The 23,832-nt window shown below is 42.4% G+C and overlaps 2 protein-coding genes across 8 annotated transcripts in view; one reads left to right on the plus strand and one right to left on the minus strand.

The window, feature by feature from the left end:
* LOC147308810 (low-density lipoprotein receptor-related protein 8-like) overlaps positions 1-2,705 on the plus strand; it is an 87,739-nt gene extending 85,034 nt beyond the window's left edge. For 3 of the 4 annotated variants that reach the window (XM_086272554.1, XM_086272552.1, XM_086272551.1), the window contains one exon: positions 105-2,705. In XM_086272554.1, the coding sequence (XP_086128680.1) occupies positions 105-445 (341 nt within the window). In that variant the 3' untranslated portion in view covers positions 446-2,705. The remainder of the gene's footprint in view (positions 1-104) is intronic. The other variant, XM_086272553.1, reaches the window with a different exon arrangement.
* Positions 1-23,051, minus strand: LOC147308812 (KN motif and ankyrin repeat domain-containing protein 4-like). 4 transcript variants are annotated; one of them, XM_086272558.1, is made up of 10 exons: positions 22,812-23,048; positions 17,667-17,745; positions 16,116-17,579; positions 14,951-15,026; positions 13,032-13,352; positions 12,771-12,855; positions 8,156-8,375; positions 7,925-8,067; positions 7,203-7,403; positions 1-6,428 (listed from the first exon to the last, which is right to left on the minus strand). In XM_086272558.1, exons 2-10 carry the CDS (start codon positions 17,683-17,685, stop codon positions 6,336-6,338), a joined length of 2,622 nt encoding a protein of 873 aa, XP_086128684.1. In that variant the 5' UTR covers positions 17,686-17,745; positions 22,812-23,048; the 3' UTR covers positions 1-6,335. The 4 variants fall into 4 exon arrangements, with proteins under 4 accessions (XP_086128684.1, XP_086128683.1, XP_086128685.1 ...); XM_086272557.1 differs by having other exon boundaries at positions 13,032-13,355; positions 22,812-23,046; XM_086272559.1 differs by lacking the exon at positions 17,667-17,745 and having other exon boundaries at positions 13,032-13,355; positions 22,812-23,047.
* Between the last annotated feature and the right edge of the window lie 781 nt (positions 23,052-23,832).

Below are 23,832 nucleotides of genomic sequence, written 5' to 3' on the forward strand. Positions count from 1 at the left end.
TGCTCCCCTCTGTGCCTGTCATTTCATGCCATGGACTCGTTATGCCTCGTTAACGCTGCCCCCCCCTTCCCATGTCCCTGCCGCTGTGTGTTAAACGCATGCAGTTCCTATCGTTGCCACAGTGGTGTTCGGCCTGGTCTGCACCGCGGTCTACCTGGTGTGGCGCAACTGGCGGCGCAACTCCACCAAGAGCATGAACTTCGACAACCCCGTCTACCGCAAAACCACCGGCGAGGGCGAGGAGGACGAGATCCACATCGGGCGGACGGACGCCATGGGACACCATGCGCACCACCACCCGTACCCTCAGGGCGTCAGCATGGGAGTCGTGGCGGCGGGAGGGGGCACCTGCCCGCAGTTCATTGCCCTGCCTCTCGGGGGCAGCATGCCAGATCCCGGGACTCACTGGTACGCAGAGCAGCCCATGCTCTCCACTGCAAAGTGACCTGCAAACAGGAGGCAACTCCTGGAAAAGATGGCCGCTCAAGGCACACGCACACACAGTGAGGTCTGAGGTGACTTGGACTGAGTTTGCTGAAGGAATGAACAACGTATCATCAAGTGTTACATGCAGTCATTCCCAGCCATATCCTATGCCAGTTCCCATTTGAAAACCACCAGTAAGACAAACAGGACTCTTAAAAAAATAGTTTCATACCTTTTTTCTGTGAGATGAGTCTCATTTTTCTTCAGTCAATGCTGAGAATTAATCACTGAATTATAAATGTGTGCTAACGTGTTTCTGACTTTGACCTCAGCTGGAATAATGGAGTTAGAGTGGTTCCTCTTTTGCATTGAGTGAGGCTTGTGCTGTGTGTCTTATATTTTGTGACAGGGGCTAGTGAGAGACTCTTTGTCATCCTTGATGTATTAATTTGGGCTTGGTGTTATTCCCGGTGGGCCCGCAGTGCCCTGGGAACGCTATTAGCGAAGGAGGAGCTGTGGAACTGGGACAGCCTGTGCGTTGATGGGACAATCTGTACAGATTCATGTTAGAGCCAATCACATTGTTGTTGCTGGACTCGTCTTGTGTAAGTAACATTTGTGTGGGTTTCTTTGAAGATTTTTTTCCCCATTTTGCGATTGATTTTTAAAGGTTACTAACTACATTTCGTGCTTTCTCTCTGGTTCAGAGGAAGGCCTTTCAGGGTGAGTTGTCTAACATTTCAAGGTGTAGTTGAACACAGTTGATTTGAGAGGTTATGTATTTATCTGACCTTCAACACCCCTGAGGTTTAGTTAAAGAGCAGCAGGTTTGCAGACTGAGCGAAGTAAAAAATGAGACAAAGAGTATTCAGCTTGTTTTCTTAGAGCAGGGAGAGTTAGAGGGGAGTGGGTTTTACAAAGAAGTTCTGTCTTCATTATTGTGGCTTGTTTAGATGTTAAATGGTTTGAGAAAAGCAATAGGCAGCCGCTTTAGGCAGCTGCAGCGTTATGTGGTTGACAAAATTCCTCGAGTGTTAATAATTTTATTTGATCACCTGCTTTTGACTGTGACAAATGTGCACAGAAATACACATGGGGTGCAGTGATAGCAAATTCACGCTGTTCTCCAGAGGACGGAGACAGTGTGCACTTGCCGAGCGTAAACACAAACAGCATGCATGTTCACCAACTGACAATGCAGCCATTCATTGTTTCAGGCAAGATACACACACGCGCACACTTGCACGCACGCACACAGTCTCCACTTTCTGCGATGGCCGATATCTGAGTGGACAGTTTTGGATAGCGCCGTGTGGGAGGGCCCGGCCGGTGGCTGCATGTCTAGAAAGGCCTGTCATGTGATGTAACCGAAGAAACCGAAAGTCAGGGGGTGATGTAATGAGGGTGATACCAACTTGTTGTGTCAGTAAACATGCTTCATACTGGTCCCCCTCCCACATCTTTAACACATATACGCCACTTACAAACCTTAAAAGTCTAGTTGTGTGTATGTGTGTGTGTGTGTTCATTAATATGCATGTGTGCTAACGTTCATCCCACAGCCATATCTGAACTGTTTTGTATGCTCTTTGTTGCACAATCCTCTTAGAATGCCTTCTGTATTGTGTACTGCATGGAAGAAAACAGTGCGTGGAAACAGGTGTGTTAGTGAGTGTGTGAGCGAGTGTGACCGTGGAAAAGCTGCGAGGGTGCTTTTTGATTCATTGGTTTGTAAATATGTTTTCATAAAGTTTTTGATAATGTATTATATACTTATGTAAAAGAGAAGCTGTACATAAGATTTTAGATAAAGTGTTGACAGGTATATTAATTTATTTGTATAAAGGAGAGCACTGCATTCCCTGGTTGTAAAAAAAATCCAAATGATCCACCAAAGTGGTTTGTGTTGTTTCTTGCTGTGCATCATTTCGCATCCTCTTTTTTCTGTGCAAAATTTCTTTTGTTGTTAACCCTCACAAAATGTGGAGACCCTTCCCCCAAACCACCCACATCTTTGCAACATTTCCCAACCTCAGTGTCAATGAGATGATTGAGTTTTGTTTATTTGTGCCTTTTTTTTTTTTTGTTGTTGTTGTTGTTTTACTTCTTGCGTTTCCATGAAATAGACAGGGATCAGCCATCTACTGTACATGCAATGATGAACTGTGTTAAGACCAAACTGATTCCACTTTTTTGATTTCCTGTACTGGATTACTTTTGAATATCTCTATATATTGATATATAAAATATGATTGAAAACAGCCTGTGCTGTTGTATTTATTATTTCCTTTTGCAACACGTTTTTACCATTAAGGAGTTTTCAAACAAGGTGAGTTGCAAAATGAGTTGCTTTAGAGCTGCACAGTGTGATGCTTTTATACCAGCAATAGTTCAAATGCATGTGATCCAAAAAGTGACACAACAAGTCTATTCCATAAGCCAGTAGGTCCCTGCTTTGAAGAATATATTAATGTATAAATTCATGTGATGTAGTTTTAATTATGCCAGTTTTAATTGATTTTGCATTAACTGCCCTACATTTACAAAACAGGTTTTTCAGTTGAATCTTTAATGCATTGAGTTAAATAGCTCTGATTGAACATTTTAGCTTTAGCTAGATTAGCAAGCACTTCAGTTCTCTAGCAATCTCTGGAAGCTGGGAGCAGTCATTTCAATTACAGTGGTGGAAATGATTACTTAATCCCCAGGTGAATTTGAAGTTTGCGGTCTCTAAGTTTTATAATATTTTAAAGACACAATGTCAAACAAATATTTCAAAAAATAAATAAAAGAAAATAAAAATAAAAACACTAGCAAGAGGAGTCTTAAAGCAAATATGTTTGGAACAACAGTGTTTTGATTACAAAAGCTAACAGACAAGGCAGGTTTAAGAGAAAAAGAAAATCCAGAAAAAACACCTTACATAAACAGTAGTAATTGGTTTCCATGTCATTGAGTGAAATAAGTATTTGATCCCCTGCAACCTGTGTGAATTCTGTGTCCCACAATTTGGCCACCATGTCTGGAGGAATAAAAATACTGAGTATGGTTGAAAGAACACCATGTTCACAGTCAAGCACAGAAGTGGAAAAATTCTGCTTTGGGGCTGTTTTTCTGCTAAGGTTACAGGACGACTTCACAGCATTAAGGGGCCAATGGATGGGGCCATGCACTGTGAAAACGAGAACTTCCTTCCCTCAGCCAGAACACTGAAGATAATTTGTGGTTGGGCTTTCTAGCATGACGATAACCCAAAACATATCAACAAGGCAACAAAGGAGTGACTAAAGAAAGAGCTATTAAGCTCATGAACTACAGCCACCCCGCCCAGGAGTTAGCCAAAATCGCTCCTGAGATGTGTGCAAACCTGTTGACCTGCAACAAACATGTTACCCCCACCAGGTACTTAGTCACGTTTTGCTTGAAGATCAATTACTTATTTCACTCAGTGACATGCAAATCAATTCATAACTTTAAGTATTCTGTCTCTCTCCATTAAAATGAATGAGGTATAACTCTCAGAAACATTAAACACTTTTTTTTTTTTACCTCATTTTGGTTTTCTGATCCACATTTATTGTTTGTTTCAGTCTCTCGCTACCCTTTTCCAGATGCTGCAAACAGATGGTAGACGTGAGTTTAGCTTAGTATGCGGCACCTGAGGACTCTGATATTTTTTCTGGGATTTAGTTGAGATCAAAAACAGAGCTAGAGGTGTGTATTTATATTAAGCTTTCATCAAGTCCTCAGAAAGACCCTAAATCAGTGCTAATGCTGTCGCTGCACTTCTGCTACTAGTTCTATCCCTTGTATACATCAATATGTGTCATACATGTATTCAAACCCCATTCACATTTTGTACACTTTTGATTTTTTAAATAAAACTGGAATTTTTCTAAAAGTCAAATTATACTAAGTTGCAAATGTAATTAAAATCAAAATCAGAGGTTTCTCAGCACAAAAGGATTCCAAGCCTTGAGTCAGTACTTTTGGCATGTCTCCACAAGTTTTAAAAACCTGGATCTTGACTGTCCAGTCTTTTTGGCAGTTCCAACCAAGCTAAATCCATAATGTAGGAAAGTGTGCAAAACATGAAGGAGTTGCAATCATTTCTGAAACAAATGCAAATGCTAAGTTTAGCCCTACCGCATTATATTTGGCGAACTAGCAGCACAAGCTAACAAGCAGGGCAACCACAAACAGTGTCTGCTAATAAGTGCTTTTCATTTTACCTTTTATGTGAACCACACGGAGCACAAGTGTTGTCTGTGGAAGCTGCAGAAATATCAGCATTAAGTTGGATAACATTATTAGTTCTTATTAGCTGAAATACTCTACAGACTGTACCAAATGAAGCCACGCTGACAATCACTCTGCATTCAGTGATTCATCAGCAGACAGAGAAACTGTAGCAGATAAATCCAGTCCATTATCATTATTAAACTGAAGCCAGCAAATGCTTTCAGACTGCACAGACGCCCCCCTCCATTGTTGTATCACACCCCCTCAGGGTGTTATGGAATAGGTATGTTTTATTAGTCCACTGTTCCCTGCAGACAAAAAGAGGTGTCACAGACATTTTTATCCCTGCACAAAGGCTGAAATGAGCACTGTTACTTGCTGTAACCCGCTTCTTTGAGTGGGGGATGGGGGACGCGCACCTATGCAGTCATGTGACATGCGTATGTGTGTGTGTATCCACAGTTACATGTTATCATCTCTTTGAAACACTTTATTCTGACAGAGCATTTCCATACCGGCCTCCTTTTTTGTTATTTCTACATACGGATACATTTCACTAATAGAAAAGATGCCCATTCCATCTCAGTCTGCCACATCTTTCTCGCTTTCTGACGATTTATAGTTGCTCGTGGTCATTACAGCAGGACAGCCAGTCAGCTAGAATGGAAGAAATCCTCAGGGGAAATGAAGAACCCGTGCCCTGTCACACAGAAATCCAACGCCTTCGCCATCTATGCAATCCCTTTTTTGTCTTATCTCACAAACATAATCTCAGCTCTGTGCACAAAAAAACAACACAGTGCCCCTTGCTGTTTCCCAGGGGGCTCGAGGAAACAAAGGCCATTCAAACAAATCTGATTTCACAACTGACTGAGCATTCCTAGGTGACATACAGCTGGAGTGCAGGTGAATCTCACACGTTGTCCTCTCACACACCATGTTCCGTCTGTCACACTTGAAAGAGATTATATCTACTTCCTTGTACGTGAGCGTTTTTAGGTTCGCCTCCACTGTAGCTTTCTGTAGGGGGGATTCTTATTATGTTTGAGTTGGCTGGATGTTGGCGGTGATGCTGAAATGGATGAGCTGCGCCACCTCCTGGGCGACTTTGCCACTGCATGTTGCTCGTTTCAAACAATGAAATATCATCGCTTTTCTGTTATTTTATTAAAAACAGGCGTTGCATACATCAGTGTAGTTTTTACCAACGTGTGAAATAAACAAACTGGTCGATCGGCTCCAGGGATTTGTTTCTGTTTCGTTGGCATGCAGTATTTTGAAAGTATTTTATTGAAATGGTGCTTAGAAATGCTGAGAATTCCCCTTGGAAACATACAGGTAGAATCTTCTTACAAACCAATTTTTAGATACAACAAACATAATAAATATTCTTTCCATTGCATAGTTTGCAGAGCGAAGCTGCTGCACGGATGTGCAAAGATCAGCGATAATCTTAAACATCTATGGTAAAGACAAAATAAAAACACCAGATCATTGCATGCTGCCCTAGCAACCATCATCTGCCTCACTTACTCATGCAGTACAGCCTCATTGTAATATCATCCCATTCAGCGCACCAGCTGTCACTAGTCCAGATTTCAGAAAAAAAAGCCCGCGTTTGAAGCGCTACTCAGGTGAGAGGATCTGACATGTGAACAGATCCACTTCTACAGAGCTCGAGCTTTAGCATGGGCCTGCAGCAGGGCAGCTGTATCGGCGTGGGAACCTTGCATGGCGATGGAAAGCGCAGTTTGACCTCGCTGGCAAACAGGAAACAAAGAAAAAAACAAAATTTCAGCTTAGAGTGCAACATTAATGTGACTGATTCTGGGTCCCCAGATGGTGAACCCTTGAAGAATTTGGTGATTTCCTGACTTTGTTATCATCTGATTGTTAAGTTAACATTATTTGTGTTACCGCACAAAACTGTTGGCGTTTCTGTAGGCCATATAAATTCATTTTTCCACAGTTTAATCAGTCTAATTAGTGTGGGTTTAGGTGAGACATTCTCTCACAGTCTACCTTTAAAGTACACTCTTAAGTGTACTTTAAAGGTAGACTGTCACAAGCAGAAGAGAGATTTGCCCCCGTTGCTCTTTCCCTGCCTCCACTTGCTCCGCATGGCACAGATATTGTACTGTTAGCGGATTAGCTCCTCTCAGCCCAGGGAGATTTGTCTTACTGTAGCCTTGATTAATCCTGGGGAAGCTCTATTCTGCTACATCCAGACTGTCAGTCCACTCACATCCACAGTGTGTGTCAACACATTCAAGCTTTCACGCATCTAAGCTGCTTTTCTTTGCATTCAGTGATGTGAATGCTAAGATAGATGTGCCATTTTGTTAACAAATGGAGGTGAATCATCACATGAATTCAGTGTCCTAAAATTGAATTTTAATGGGTATGATGCCCAGACTATTGTTGCATCACAACATTATGATCCAGTTCACTGTGATCCCTGAAAATGACCACAGAAAAGAGTTTGCCAGCATTGTTTCCCAGGTTACATGATGATTTGTTTGATGTGGTCTTACCTTGTCAGTCAGAGTGAGATCACACTGGCTTCTCTCCAGCAGGAGCCTTGCGATGTGCGTGTGGCCCCTCTCAGATGCGAACATCAGCGCTGTGGTTCCCTGGCTGTCCTGGATGTTAGCGTCTGCCCCACAGCTAAGCAGCAGGCGAACCATCACAACTCGGCCATGTCTCACTGCCAAGTGCAGAGCTGTTTGGCCCGTCTGTGTGGAGAGGGAGAGAGTGTGAGGCCCAGACCAAGAATTGTTCAAATCTCCTCTTTCTTCTTCAGCTTTCATTCTTTATCTTTTAGTAGTCAGTGTCTTACTAACCTCAGTTTTATAGGGACAAGCCAGCAACTCCAAAGATAGGTATACATGCATACCCAGGTCTTTCAAACTGTTCATAACAAAGCTGAATGTGCAAACCCTTTACCCCAGTTTAAGATATTCCTGATGACATCATCTGCTTTCTCTGAATTTGAAAATCTCCTCCCAGAGCCACAGAAGACATCATACAGAAGTCTCAGTATGAACTCTGTCACTGATCATTTTTTCTTGTGTAAAATCTACCAAGTGATTCATTAATAATGGATGTGGTTAGGTATAGCTTTCCGTTCACTGCCTAGAAAATAGTACAAACCAGCACAGGGTGCTATAGGAGGGAGCTGCGCTGCCATCTCACACTGATATCCCCCTCCTCCCCTCCTCATCCCTATTACATTTGTTCTTATTGCTTGTGGTACCTTGCTGGAGCGAATGTTAATGTTGCCCTGCTCCATTAGTTTGCGGACAACTTCCATTCCGCCGGGTCCATCAGGGGCTGTCAGCGAGGCCAGCATCACAGCCGTGTAGCCAGAATTGTTCTGAACGTTCACATCGCTGACACCTGTGGCACAGGGAAGATGTCAGACGTTTTTAGTACTAACAAACGTTATATTACAATAGCTTCGACAACACGGTTACCTATATGTTACCTGTATCCAGGATCAGGGTGACAATGCTGTAGTTGCAGTGGGAGACGCTGTAATGAAGCACTGTGTTCCCGTTGTCGTCCGCCAGATTGACTAGAAAGGCCAGCAGGGAGGGTGTTTCCTTCTTTATGTGTTTCAGGTATGCAGCCACCCTGCTGGCCTCAGAGGCCTCCTCTGCTGCTGCACTGAACCAGTGCTGGAACAACACAACCAGGGCCTTCCTCTGGAAAATATATGAATAAGAACGATTCCTGGTGAAGCATGAATTTAATAACATATATTACATGTTTAGAACATTTAGCAGTCCTGCTTTAAAGAAATATGTGGTACACATGTCCTCTTTCTGAGGACAAGTTTTGCATTTTTATTGTTTAAAGTTTATCTGATAAAGACATCATATCCAGTAGCGTTAATGCTGCTCTGTGGCTGAGTAGTTGCTTTTCTGCCCACCTGTAGAATATAAAATATAAAACATTCTCTCTTTGAAGCCCCTCTGTGGGGCTGGGAAAAGCCAATATAGCAGTGCTGCAAACTGCAGCTCCTTAAATGGCACCTCATGACCAATGTTCCCTCTAAGCTGCGCGTGTGCGCAATTGCGCACTGCTGGCACGGTCAGAAAATCTGCGTTGCATACAAAAAAAATCTAACCTGAATTGAAATTAAAATCAATACTTTAACAATTCTGTTTTGCAGTGTTAGTCAGTGAGTGACTGGCTGCTCCAGTATGGGATTAGAACGATGCCTCCTTATCCCATAGTCCAACCAAGAATGCGATTCACATTCGCACATACGCGGCTAATCAACGTCGTCGACAAGCTATGACAGCGTCCTTATGTGCCGACACCGGTGTTTTAGCTAGCAAAGCGGCGTGGCTGATGTGGAGTGAAGCCACGTTAATGACAACATGTAGAACCATTGGAGATGTGAGCAGGACAGACGGAACAATTGACGGAAAAAAAGTGTGGACTTTATACCAGTTTTTAAATTGTGTTGATCGGCCACGTAAAACCAGAGTTATGATAAAAATATCTGCAGTGTTTGGTTTTCTTCCTGAATACTGTCATTGTTTATATTTACTGCGGGAAGAAACGGTAAAAACGGCGTTTTATAAGGAAAGCGCTTGAAAGCGCTCTCCGCCTGTGAGCAAAAACAAAACCCAAAAAACCCCACCCTTTCCTATTGGTTGAAAAATGTACCATGTCGACCAATCAAAAAAATGATATGGCAGCATGGCATTTAGTTGTTTAGGAAGGGGGAAGTTTTGGAGTGACGGCGATGTTTTGAGATGTGAGAGATTTGAGACGTTTAGCGCAAATCTTGTTTAATTAGTGTGTAGTTAGTGTGTAGTGTAGTCAATAGTTTTGTTGTGTGTGTCAGAACAATGAGGCGACTGCTGAATGTCACAGGTGTTACAGGAGTGATACATCTCCTGTTGTCAGGCCTGCAGGTATCAGGCTGTTGTTCTCCTTTATCTCATAGTGGACAGAAATTATTTTCTGGAGTGGCACAAATAATTTGTGTGGCATCAGATTTGATGCAGAACAGCTGATTGTTCTGTAAATAGTTTGAAATGTTTATTTAAAAAAAAAAAACACCTTGGCTGCATTTTTAGGTAAACAGCTGCAAAAAACTTTGTTGTTTGCATAACTCAGTTACTTTTTTGAAGAAGTAACTATATAATTAATTGCCCAACATTGGTCATTATATACTGTATTTTGCAGACAGAGAGTTACAGGACTCTCTCCCAGACCACAGACTCATACTCATAAAACAATTTAGAGCTTTATATAAAAAGGAAGAAAAAAAGAAATAAAGTTTTGTTTTCAAAATTGGAGTTCAAGTTATTTTTACTTCCAATAGTGTTAACATACTAGACAGGTCATGAACAAGATTTTTTTTTAAATGGGCTAAAGCAGTTAATTAAAAGTAGTCTAACATAAATGTAAATGCTGTAATTTGATTATTTTAATAAACCATGTACAGTGGGGCAAAAAAGTATTTAGTCACCCACCGATTGTGCAAGTTCCCCCACCTAAAATGATGACAGAGGTCAGTAATTTGCACCAGAGGTACACTTCAACTGTGAGAGACAGAATGTGGGAAAAAAAAAAAATCCATGAATCCACATGGTAGGATTTGTAAAGAATTTATTCGTAAATCAGGGTGGAAAATAAGTATTTGGTCACCCACCGATTGTGCAAGTTCCCCCACCTAAAATGATGACAGAGGTCAGTAATTTGCACCAGAGGTACACTTCAACTGTGAGAGACAGAATGTGAAAAAAAAATCCATGAATCCACATGGTAGGATTTGTAAAGAATTTATTGGTAAATCAGGGTGGAAAATAAGTATTTGGTCAATAACAAAAATACAACTCAATACTTTGTAACATAACCTTTGTTGGCAATAACAGAGGTCAAACGTTTACTATAGGTCTTTACCAGGTTTGCACACACAGTAGCTGGTATTTTGGCCCATTCCTCCATGCAGATCTTCTCGAGAGCAGTGATGTTTTGGGGCTGTCGCCGAGCAACACGGACTTTCAACTCCCGCCACAGATTTTCTATGGGGTTGAGGTCTGGAGACTGGCTAGGCCACTCCAGGACTTTCAAATGCTTCTTACGGAGCCACTCCTTTGTTGCCCGGGCGGTGTGTTTTGGATCACTGTCATGTTGGAAGACCCAGCCTCGTTTCATCTTCAAAGTTCTCACTGATGGAAGGAGGTTTTGGCTCAAAATCTCACGATACATGGCCCCATTCATTCTGTCCTTAACACGGATCAGTCGTCCTGTCCCCTTGGCAGAAAAACAGCCCCATAGCATGATGTTTCCACCCCCATGCTTCACAGTAGGTATGGTGTTCTTGGGATGCAACTCAGTATTCTTCTTCCTCCAAACACGACGAGTTGAGTTTATACCAAAAAGTTCTACTTTGGTTTCATCTGACCACATGACATTCTCCCAATCCTCTGCTGTATCATCCATGTGCTCTCTGGCAAACTTCAGACGGGCCTGGACATGCACTGGCTTCAGCAGCGGAACACGTCTGGCACTGCGGGATTTGATTCCCTGCCGTTGTAGTGTGTTACTGATGGTGACCTTTGTTACTTTGGTCCCTGCTCTCTGCAGGTCATTCACCAGGTCCCCCCGTGTGGTTCTGGGATCTTTGCTCACCGTTCTCATGATCATTTTGACCCCACGGGATGAGATCTTGCGTGGAGCCCCAGATCGAGGGAGGTTATCAGTGGTCTTGTATGTCTTCCATTTTCTGATGATTGCTCCCACAGTTGATTTTTTCACACCAAGCTGCTTGCCTATTGTAGATTCACTCTTCCCAGTCTGGTGCAGGTCTACAATACTTTTCCTGGTGTCCTTCGAAAGCTCTTTGGTCTTGGCCATGGCGGAGTTTGGAGTCTGACTGTTTGAGGCTGTGGACAGGTGTCTTTTATACAGATGATGAGTCCAAACAGGTGCCATTCATACAGGTAACGAGTGGGGGACAGAAAAGCTTCTTACAGAAGACGTTACAGGTCTGTGAGAGCCAGAGATTTTCCTTGTTTGAGGTGACCAAATACTTATTTTCCACCCTAATTTCCGAATAAATTCTTTACAAATCCTACCATGTGAATTCATGGATATTTTTTTTCACATTCTGTCTCTCACAGTTGAAGTGTACCTCTGGTGCAAATTACTGACCTCTGTCATCATTTTAAGTGGGGGAACTTGCACAATCGATGGCTGACTAAATACTTTTTTGCCCCACTGTAACTTGGATGGATTCGATGCTGGCGTGACCACAGTGCACACGTCTGCTGTTGCTCACAGTGGTCCAAGGGGTCGCTCAGGGAGTTTGTGTGTTCGCTCAGACACGTGAAAAATTAGAGGGAACATTGCTCATGACAAATCCCTTAGATGTCTATGTTAAAATATCTGACTCTAGATCAGAAAACAAAACATGTTAACAACCTGGTCCGTTTACGAATGCAATGAATTATGGTTTAGCCTTGTTAGCAATGCTAGCTAGCTGGTGTTAGCATTGCATGATAACTCCTCCGAGCTACCCTCGTGTCTTAATTTGGTATTGTTCAGCTGCCAAACTCAAAAATCCAAAATGATAGTCAACAATCAAATGATTTACATCATTGTAGCAAGATTCAACTTTTGAAATGCAACATGTCCCAATAGAAGCAAGTTCACGGGCGCGGTGATTGCAATCCACTTCAAAACAAGGCAATGAAGTAACAAATAGAACCACAAAGAAGGAAAAAATGGTGTTGCCAGCTCTGTGCCTATTTTTTTTTAACCTCATTAAACTCTGTTTAGTGTCTGTTCGTTCTGGCGTAAAGGGTTCTGCAGATACCTCAGTTCCCAACCTGGTACTGCAAACTGTTCAGCAGGCATTTATACTGCATGTCTCTATGTGGACAGATTTTTGTCAGCATGATAGGATGACAACCGTCCAAGATGTTTATTTGGCTGGGTTCTGAGAACTCATTTGTGTCTCTGCTGGTGTGATCACACAGTAGTGTCTATGTAGTGCACAGACATATTTTTAACGCAGTAAATGAAAGAAAAATTTCATATCTTTTTAAATTTAATCTCTAGTCTTGACTGCTTACCATGTCATCATTGGGGTTGTCCATGTTGTCCATGTGATTATTAAGGAAATGACAGGCAGAAATAAAATCTGCATTCACTGCTTCTCTGGAAGAGGAAAAAAATGTGTATATGTATGCTCAAGGAAGGTCATAATAGAGCAACAGTTCACTTTAAAACATGAGGAACATATTATATTATGATCAGATGAAATTAGCTTCCTGCGGAGTGCAATTACATCTTCCAAACAGACACCGATTGGGTGTTTGTTGAGGTCCTCTCACCTGCCTTTGGTGGTTGTTTCCGAGCCAGAGTTTCCCTCCATCTGTTCTCCTGAGGGCTGTGTTTTCATCTTGGCCGTTTTCTCTGTAGCCCTAGCTACTAGAGATACATCACCTCCATCTGTCCCCCCAAAACCTGTTCCTTCCAGTTTCATCTGTCTGCCTGGGTCAATTTGCTTCTCTTCTTCCATTCTTCTCTTCTCTGTGTCTGCATCCAGCTGGGCAGGAGCCACCTCCCTAGGAACTGTGCTACTGTTCCTCTGCTCCAAATCATCATGGACACTTTGGCTCATACAGGCCTGATTTTTAGTGGCAGTCTCATTGCTTCTATAGAAAAATGAAAGAAAAAAAAAAGAGGTACATGTTAAATGTTACAACTGCTTCTACACTTTTGGTTTGTTTTTTTATTTCGGTGACAGAGGTTGGTGAACTTATACATAGTAAATCTTGTGAATTTGCTTAATTATCTCAAACCAATGACTAGTCTGAATGTCTTATGTATGTTTAGGGGAGTCAGAGGCTGAGAACCCTTATACAGTGCATACAGAAAGTATTCACAGCACTTCACTCGTCCATTGGTCAAAATTCAACACATAATACTCCATAATGGCAAAGTGAAAAAGTGTGCTTAAATTTTTTTAACATTCATTAAAAATAAAAACCAAATATATAACATGAACATAAAGATTGTAATTATATAAAGATCTAAGGAAGGGTCCAGATACATTTCCGGACCATTAAAGTTCCCAATGAGCACAGTGGCCTTTGAAACCACAGGAGTCTTCATAGAGGCCAATGGGGTAGAAAGGTCACCTCTCTGACCAAAAACCTGATTGTCACTCTCCACAGAGCACCAGCGTTGCTCTGTGGAGAGAGGAAAACCTTCCAGAAGGACAACCATTTCCGCACCACTCCACCAATGAGACCTGTTGGGTAGAGCAACCAGTCTAAAGTCAATCCGCAGTAAAAGTCACATGAAAGCCCACCTGGAGTTTACCAAAAAACATCTGAAGGGCTCTCAGACCACAAGAAACGAAATTCTCTGGTTCACACATTAAACTTTTTGGCCCGAAAGCCAATTGTCATGTCTGGAGGAAACCAGGCATCGCTCATGACCTGGCTAATACCATCCCTACAGTGAAACATGGTGGTGGTAGCATCATGCTGTGGGGGTGCCTTTCAGCAGCAGGAACTGGGAGACTGGTCAGGGTTGAGGGAAAGATAAATGCAGCATTGTGCAGAGACATCCTTGATGATAACCTGCTTCAGAGTGCTCTGGACCTTGGACTGGGGCGAAGGTTCATCTTCCAACAGGACAACTACCCTAAGCCCACAGCCAACATAACAAAGGCGTGGCATCAGGACCCGTCTGTGACCGACTTGAACCTAATTGAATATTGCTGGAGAGATCTGAAAATGGATGTGAACAATGTTGCCTTCCAACCTGATGGAGCTTGAAAGGTTGTTCAAAGAAGAATGGGAGAAACTGCCCCAAAATAGGCGTGCCAAGCCTGAGGCATCATACTCAAAAAGACTTCAGCATGTAGTTGCTGCCAAAGTGGTTGGTGCTTCAAGAAATATTGAGCAAAGGCTGTGAATACTTTCCTGCTTGTACAGTCAAGGAGATATTTTACTTGAATTGTAATGCTGAACCAGAAAACACATTCCTTTATGGCTATTTTATTGTAGATGAATGAAATAAACATACTTGTGAGGCTTTGAAATATGGTTTATGATCACTGTGTCATTTTACAATACAGGAGCTGCCTCTTTCCTCCCCTTAACTGACAACAGGGAGTGGTACTCATATTTCAGACTTAAATCATGATGTTTTTCTGTGTCGGGACTGTACAGAACCTCAAATCAAATAACCGACAATCATAACATTTAGGGTTGCTAAAGTCAGGGAGTTATTTACTAACCCTTCTTTAACACCCCCAGAATGTAGGTTTTTCGACGTCTGGGCACATCCTTCTGTCTGCAGGATGGATTTAGAGGCTACACAGAAGACAAACACAAAGGATATGATGAAATGTCAGCATTACATGCTCCTCATTAGATTCAATGGCCTGTTTATGTTTGCATAAACCATTTCATCACTGCTAAAGCTAATTGTAATGCTGCCTGTAAATCCAAGAGCCGCCTACTCATCAGTTAAACAAAAAAACAAAACACAAACCCCATCAGTTTCCTTCTAATCCATCTGTCTCAGTTTTATGATGCAATGTCTTTTAAAGTAAATGGTGACTCAGTTTGAGCTTCAAAACTGACTATAAGCAAACCTTTTGCTTATCAGCTTCCTCTTACTCAATTTGTCATCGTCCTGGGTTTTAAAATTTTTGTTATGGTCTTGGAATTCTTCTTCTTATTTAACCTTCTTTTGGTTCTCAGTTTGATCATTTCTCTTTATTCTTGTTTGACACATTCAGTCTTAGTTCTTTGTTTCAGTTTCTGGTGATTTTCGAGTATTCTGCCTTTGGTTTATTTTGTCTTCCCCTCTTTGTCAAGTTTGCATGTTTAAGTCTATCATCTCTGTTCAATTCCTTTCTCGCTTGTGCTTTATATTGAGTTCTTGTCCTTGTCTCGTCCTCCCTGATTACCTTATTACCTTTTGTTTTTTTTACTTAGTCTCCCCGTATCGTTCCCTGAATAATAATTCCTCATGCCTCCTGGTAATTTGCTTTCCTTAGCTTTGCTTTCTGTTTTTGTACCGTGCAAACCTTTAGACTAGTCAGCATTAAATGCTGGCCTTATCTCACCTCCATCTCCTGTGTGCTACATTTGGGTTCACAAAAAAACTAACCTCATTCCATGATACATGATACAAAGGTTCATACAGCTAATGAAATGCTGTTGTTGTTAACAATTATTAGATGAAAATTATTCTTATTCTTTGCACTACACAAAGCTCTGCCGACTCACTTCCAACTTTCAGATTTGGCTGACCCTATTAAACCCAGTGGGATTTCTTATACAAAAACAATAACACTGATCCTGGCTCACTTTGACTTCAGTGTTACTATTATTAACTCTGAAATGTGGCTTCTGTTATCTTCAACTGTATAGCTACCTGCTGAATCTTCTTACCGTCACTGTCTCCATGTTGTTTGTGGCAGGACATGAGGATGTCGACAAGTCCCATCATCTCCTGCTGCAGAGAGTTGACTTTGGGATCTGGGTGCTTTAGATGCTTGCCCTCTTTTCCTGATTCACTCTCTGTGCACAAACACTTCCACTGCTGCTCCAGCAGACTCTTTATCTTCTTTATGTGATGGATCACCTCAGCTGTGTCTGTACCTTCAGAAACCAGTGGATGTCTTTCAGACAATGTTGAACTGACCGCAGACTTGTGTTGCTGCCTTGTTTGATCGTTTGCATTAACCGCTCTTTTACTACTAAAGCAAGGTGCTTTATCATACTCTGATCTCACTACCGTCTCATCTCCATCCTGATCTACCACCACCCTCTCTGCACGGACCCACACCGCAGGATTCTTAATGAGGTGTTCTATCTTCTCGTCTTTCCTTTTGCTTTCCTTTTGCTGCTCCTTCAGCAGCCCTGACACTCTCTGGAGCTCCAGGCTAGTCTCGTGGAGCTTCTGCTCCAACACAGCTACTTTGGCTTGCAGGGAGGTCACTGTCAGCAGCTCATCCAGATCTGTACTAGTCCTCCACTCATGCGTAGGATTGGAGTCATCTTGGCTGACACTGTAATTTCTAGGAAATATACTGTGACTTTCATGCTGAAGTCCTCTCAATACTTTGCTATTGTGAGAGGATGTACCAGGATCTGTGGTGCCGTTCATTGTGGAGGGATGGTCACGTGGACTCAGTCCCAGACGAAGTCTTTCTCTTTCCTCCTGGAGGATGCAGATCTGCGCTCTGAGCTCAGGAATGACCCTCACTTCCATCTCAAGGTCCCCCACTCGTTCGAGGGCTTCAGTGAGGCGCCTCAGCAGACCTGAGCAGTCCTGTGGCCGAGGGCTGTCCGAAGAGTGGAACACATCTTCATATGAGATGTTTCTTCCCCCAAGGTGATCCTTTGAACTCCAGACGCTGCTGTGGTCATCTGTAGACTCTGACCCTTGTCTCAGTAAAACCGTAAGTGGCAGACTGGAGGCACGGAGGAGATGGGGTCTGATATGTTCCCCTAGAGGTTGCTCATCAAACTCCTTGATTCTGGCTTCCATCTCTGCCAAAGATTTAAACCCTGTGGGGGAAACAGGTGGCCTGTGATCATATGCCCAGGAAGTATAGCCATGATGATGATGGGCGTCTGACAATCGAGACCTGGGGCCAAGAGCTCCGGTAGATCCCCAGGGGCTCGGGCGGTAGCCACACCCAGAAGTATTGAGGTGCCTTGGTAAAGTGCTTGCGCGCACTTCCTTGCTTCTGCGCTGAATGGGAATCCTTTTGATGGTGTTCCCTTTCTCTATGTCGTCTACATATTTCAGAAAATCCAGGTCAAGTCGGAAGCCATAAGGGGTTTCCACTGAATATGGGGGCTTCTCCTTGATTCCGTTCTGTGCTGTTTTACAAGGTGCAAAATTCCCTGCAAAAATTACAAACAGTAAGTGAGCATGCATTTCAAATAAATATCAGATTCAGTGAACTTCTGAAGCAAAAAACCTTTTTCTACCATTTTGTGTTGCCATCATTTGTTCTCCTTAGTTCTCCAAAAAATGTGTTGACACATTATCTGATTGGACCTCGGGCATCTGACAAGAAAAAGGAGGACTAAATTAAGCCAACAACATATGAGAAACCTGTTTCTGCATTTTTACAAGTGGTCGAAGTGATTATTGTGTGGTTATATAATAATGTAATGAGCATATTGCAGATTTCAACATTTTGGCTCTGACATTGACTTGAGGTTTATTTGTGGTGCGTTTGGTGGCAGACTCAGTCCAAGTTTTGCGACCAGACGGAATAGCAATCATCCTTGTTTGTGCTCCACACACAATATGCTCATTCATTCACCCACATGTAGTGAGTGGATAACAAAACACAAACATTCAATTACGCCGAAGTACTTTTTCTCTCTCCCCCTCTCTTATTCTCTTCTCTTCCCAAAGTTTTCTATTTTTTCTCACACTCTTGCTGCTTCATTTCTTCCGTCCACCAGGCAGCTATTATTCAACAGTGGCAGGCCTGATCTTCACTTGATTACAGCCCTGCCATCCAGGACGAGAGCTGAAAATAGCTTGAGACTGTTTAGCCCAGCAGCTATGGCCAGCAGTGCAAAATAAACTCCTACAGACATAAATACAGACACTCATTGTTCTGACTCAATACTTTCCAGCCTTCCTTCTCTCCCTGTGCCTCCTACTAGTTCTACAGTTTTCTTTCAGAGAGTTTGTTTTTCTATCACCGAACTATCTAGAACTTCATCGTTCACCTTGGAAAGTGATGTATTTTTACAGTGCAACGCTCTACTGCCTTTTTAATATACTGGCGTGCCCTTCTCCTCTTTTATATCACTCCTCCCCCGCCTCCCTCTCTCAGCATCTCCCCCTCTTAAATCTTTACCTCTTCCCGCCTCCCACGTTTCCCCTCCTCTCTCCTGACCACCAGCCTCTGCGGCTGCTTGCTGTCCTCTTGAGGCACGGCGGCCACCAAGCCACAGCCCCAAACAATGTCAGCTATGCAGTAAACAGACAAACACCACCGAATGTCCCTGCTGGGAATTTTCACCTCTATCATTCACACACTCGTTGGTGGCCGGCAGTAAACGGCAAAGAAATGTGCAAATTGCAGACAGCAATTTTGCAGAATAAAGTCTGCTCAGTATTGTGCCATGAATAACGGATAAATCAAAGATGACATGAAACAAATTAAAAAAGCAGTGTTATTTTTAAAAAAAGAAATTACTTGACAAGTATTAACAGTGCAGGGTGCAGAGAGAGATGACAAGCAACATTCAGGGAAGGTCCCCTATCAGTGTTTGGTACTAAAGTTTAAACTGTTTTGAGCTTCGTTTCTCCGACTTTAATAGCCAAAATCTCTTGCACGAACAGAATAATATAAACTATTCCTTTTTTTTCCATCATATTCAGTTCTGTTACCCTTGCATATGTCTAACCACTGTATTAGATACTAAAACTACATTATTTACTGTTATTTTCTTGTGGTTTCCATGATGTTGAGAGGACTCTTTTAGGCCTCCGTCTGACAAGTCTAAGTTTAGCTCGTACATGTGGGCGTAAAGCTAAAGCACATGTCAGGCAGTGAGACCCAGATATGTCTTCATTTTAAAGGCTAATTGAAGACCATTCTGGTGCTCCAGATATACAGAAAAATCAAGAGGTACACAAGAAATATTTCCATAAAGCTAGTGTAGCATGAATAATAGAAAAAGAGCGTGCTGATTGCAAGCAGAGACTTCGCTATTGTCTCTGTCAATCAGCGCTGAAGCACAGAGCACCTGTTACTGCAGACATCCCGATCTCTCTGTTGACTCAGTTCAAAATATAAGCTGCTGGCTCGACTTCAACCCAATGACAACAAAAAATTCTTTTACAAGTAAAGAAGTTTTAGGTTCTCAATAAGAAATGTCTGGCTTACTTTAAGAAAAATATAAGCGTTTAGTACCTGCACAGAAAGAAATTGGTGGGGCTAAAATGCACTTTTTGATTTCTTATGAGTAGGCGGACATAGCAGCGCTGTATTTAACTTAAAGCCAGAGCTGGATCAAGTGACCCTGAACGCCCCCATAGTTACGCTGCAGTAGGCCTAGACTGCTGGGGGTTTCCCATGATGCACTTTTTTTTAAGCTTCAGTTACCCTTTTGCACGCACTGTGTTTATAGACCACTCTGCATTTAATCATTAGTTATTATTATTCTTGGACTCTCTTCCCAACTTGTCATGGTAGATGGTTCTGCTAGAGGTTTCTTCCTGGGGAAAGGCAGTTTTTCTTTCCCACTGTCGCCAAGTGCTTGGTCATGGGGGGGTTGTCTGATTGTTGGGGTTTTCTTTCTATTATTGTAGGGTCTTTACCTGACAATATAAAACACCAAGAGGTAGCTGTTGTTGTGATTTGAAATATTGGAGAAAAACATGAAAAAATGGAGAGACTTAAAATAGGTTATTACAGTGGTTGGAAGCAGCTAAATATGGTATACGTTCAATAAACAAGGTATACAGGCGCAAGAAAGAATGATTTATGCAGGATTCTGTGCAGTACCTCTCCAGTGATGTGAGAGATTTTAGAGTCACACAGAACGTCATAACTGGAAGTTACTGGTGCTAAAGGTGATTCTACAAGGAGCAAGGATACTAAAGTTTTCACAGGACTCTATACTATCCCGTCCTGTGAAAACGTTCCTTTTCATAACTGTATAGTTAAAACCTTTTTAACCTGGAGCCACGCTAGCTCTTTCCCTCCCACCTACCAGTCAAGGCTAGCTGTAGTTGAACATTTAAATGAGACTTGTAACTGTAAAGTACGGAACCCCGCAAGGGACATGGGAGAAAAAAAAAATTAAGACGGACTTTTGCGAGATCTCGCAAAACTTTTGCGAGATCCCTAGTTAGTTTTGCGAGATCTCGCAAAAGTTCATCGTACTTTTTTTTCTCCCATGTCCCTTGCGGGCTCCGTAGTAAAGTAATTATCTCCAAAAATGTCAAACTTTTAAAAACTGCATGTAGAATATTAAGCAATAGGAATGCCAGTTTTAGATGCTTTATTTTCAGTTTTCGAGCAAACAAAGGAGCTTCACACTGCTTGTTGTTGCCCGCAAGCCGTCCATTTTTACGCATAAATATAGACCCGAACATTTCTTCCTCACCAGGTTACCACAGAGGAAACAATATAGCAAAGTTAGGGTTAGGCATTTCCCAGGAGCCACTGCCCAACTCTCTCCACATTTCTGTGGCATAGGTTTTAATTGTCTGCGCCTGAAGGAGTAGGCCCACCTCACAGGAAACCCACGAAATGAAATGTAAAATATTTGCTTTACCCCAAACAGGCCCCAGCCGAACAGCAGTGCACAGCAGTCCTGCTACCTCCGCACATAATGAATTCAGTCCAAAGTCAAGCATTGCAATGGGCTCAAATTTTCTTAAAAATAAAATAAAAAATCAAGGCCTCCTTTATGTTCAGCTCTTGTTGTTTTTCGGCTGGAGGAACGCCACATTCTTCTCGCACAGCTATTTTCCCTTTACTTCAGTTTCTTTTTATCCTTGTGTGCCCACAACAGCTGCTCCCCTCCTCTGGGTGAGTGCGTCCACTCTCATACAGACCTTAAGGCTCTCCCTGCATCAGCATAAACCTCATAATCACAACATGTCTGTCCACAGCATTCTTTACCAAAACCACAAGTTCAGTGTTCACTCATGATGTCAAATGGCTGCAGCCTCCCTATGTAGCAGCAGTAAACTGGACTAAAAGCTAATTTATTGTTGAAAGTAACAGGTCAAGATTTGCGGTTGTCATAGATGATAGCAAAACATTTCACCAGGCTCATCTTTAGCCATGTTAATCATGTGACTCTCTAAGGATGGTTACTGTTTCTCTTCAGAAATATTGAGGCAACGTTTTGGTGGATTGTTATATCCCCAGAGGAAGTGTCCTGTGTTTTTTGTAATATAGTGCAATATGATCAAGGTGATAACAACTGTTAGCTTGTTAGCATCTGGTTCAGACAATGCTCCGCCTACAAGCTGCTGAGCTGCTGCAATGGAGTCCATCTATTACTTATGGAATCAGTCCATGCATTTATGTTTTCTTGGGTTACTGAATATTACAGGAGTGGGGACCTCGTAGTCACATTGCCACCGACAACACTGTATTGCACACATTTTGACACAATTGTACTGCATACCAGGATACGAATATTTGTGAAGATTTAGGTGTTTCCTTACCTGTTAATAGTGAGATTAAATAACTTCAAACCATAGCTTTCTCCGTGCACTGAACCTATAACCTGTGTCTCTTTGCTTCTTTACTGTGTCTGTATATATGTATCCACATGTTTTACTGTCTATGCTGTGTTCCCGGAAAAAGTCCTTCCTCTTCTCTAATTTTTTGGCTGTACAGCCTGTGGTTTTTCCAACTCATAACTCTAACCCTCATCTTCTCTTTGGAGCTGATTTAGGAAGCAAAGCCAAGTGTTTGGGCTCAACCCCCTGAATCCCCCTCCCCATCCTATGTCTCCCTATTGCTCTGTTTTCCCTGTTTCTTTAAAACATTTTTCACTGTCTCCTCAAAGTGTTCCTAGAGGTTTTTCAGGTTCTGTGATATCCCCTCCCATATGTTTTGTTTTGGTGCTTTTGAACCGCTGGACTTGCCCTGTTCCCATTCCAACAGCACCAGGGTCAGGGTTGCAATGAGTTGCAATGTGGCATTCAAAGCCTCACTGGATGGTATGTGGAGCCAAAGCACATTGGATAAAACAGTTGCCTGGAGCCTCACACAAGGAAAAAACAATGATATGCTAACATAAGAAGGTTAAAATAGAAACATGGGCAATGCGGGCAATGAGTTTGTGTCTTCATTGCATAAGTAATAGTGTAATAAAATAAAAGCGACATTTAATCTTTTGAATGCAAAGATGTTGTCCTGAAGAGCTGTTTAGTATTCTTACTTGACCCAGAAGTCCACTCCACACCATTTGTTAAATCCATTTAGAGTCAAAAGCTTTTCTGACCCTGAATTTAAATCAGCCGGTCCCTGATCGAAGACATTCAAGGTCATCTTTCTGCATCTCGGCTTTGATTAACTGTCTGATCCAACAGTCCTCAAATGCCTGCAAATATGGGATGAATATTATATCTGAGCTTACCTTGTGGCATGTTGAGCAGTTTCCCCCACTCTGTACCGCTGAACTGTGGGAGTGATTGCCAGATAGTCCACTACCGTCTGCTCTCAGCTAGTTCAGCCTGTCTGTCTCCTGAGAAGGCAGGGAGGTGCTGTCAGGGAGAGTGGCATGCCGCGGCTATTTGGTAAATGCCAACGTGCAGCCCTTGCCATAACAGAAGCTGGGTTTACTTGTGTGTAAAAGGGAGCAATGAGCAAGGAGGAGCTTGTGAACATGCCTCCTGTCCAACTAGACTGACAAGTGGGAGGCTAGACATAGACGATCACACCCACTCCTCCAGACAGCAGCCAATAGAAGTTCAGAGGTGCAGCCGACTGGGAAAGACAGCTGCTCCTTTGGAACCCCGGTGACAACACGTCAAAGTATGGAGCTTCTGGTAAGAAATGAGAGAAAGTACTAGTCACCTTACTGTGTCACCATGTAGAGTCTCATAGACCTCCCTCTTTGAGAATGTGAAATTCTACCCAGTTTTATGTGATCTGTGGCCTCTATAATCTGGTAAACACTGGGCGAAGCACAGGGCTTGGTGGCATTCACCGGGGTTAAGTCTCTCAGCGCATACCTCTCGTTCTGTAGGGATCCTCTTTCAGCCTGTTACTAGCATCTTCCTCTGAGAATCACCATCACATTGCGAAAATGGTAAACAGGCAGGTATTTGTACAACACTTTCTACACAGAGTGGCCCAGCAGAGCCCTTTTTCATCCCTTTATTTTAGTTAAGAGAGAAATACCAACATCTCAGTGACTGCTTAACTTTCATAGTCATCAGAGAATAAAAACTAGGACCACAGATGCTCCAAGAATGAATTCTTTCTGAGAAATATCACAACATTTTCTAAATTCATATGGTATCCATGACCTCTATAACTATTTTATAGGTATCCACTTGTAGTTCTGAGAAGATGCATTCTAAAGTGTTAACAGGGTTATAATTAGAGATGGCACAATACCACTTCTTTATGTCCGATATCATAAAATTGGATAT

Source organism: Aulonocara sp. 'chitande type north' Nkhata Bay, linkage group LG18, assembly GCF_057382095.1.
Source record: "Aulonocara sp. 'chitande type north' Nkhata Bay isolate Kocher_YH1m ecotype deep benthic linkage group LG18, A_spYH_male_GT1.1, whole genome shotgun sequence".
Lineage (NCBI taxonomy): Eukaryota > Metazoa > Chordata > Actinopteri > Cichliformes > Cichlidae > Aulonocara > Aulonocara sp. 'chitande type north' Nkhata Bay.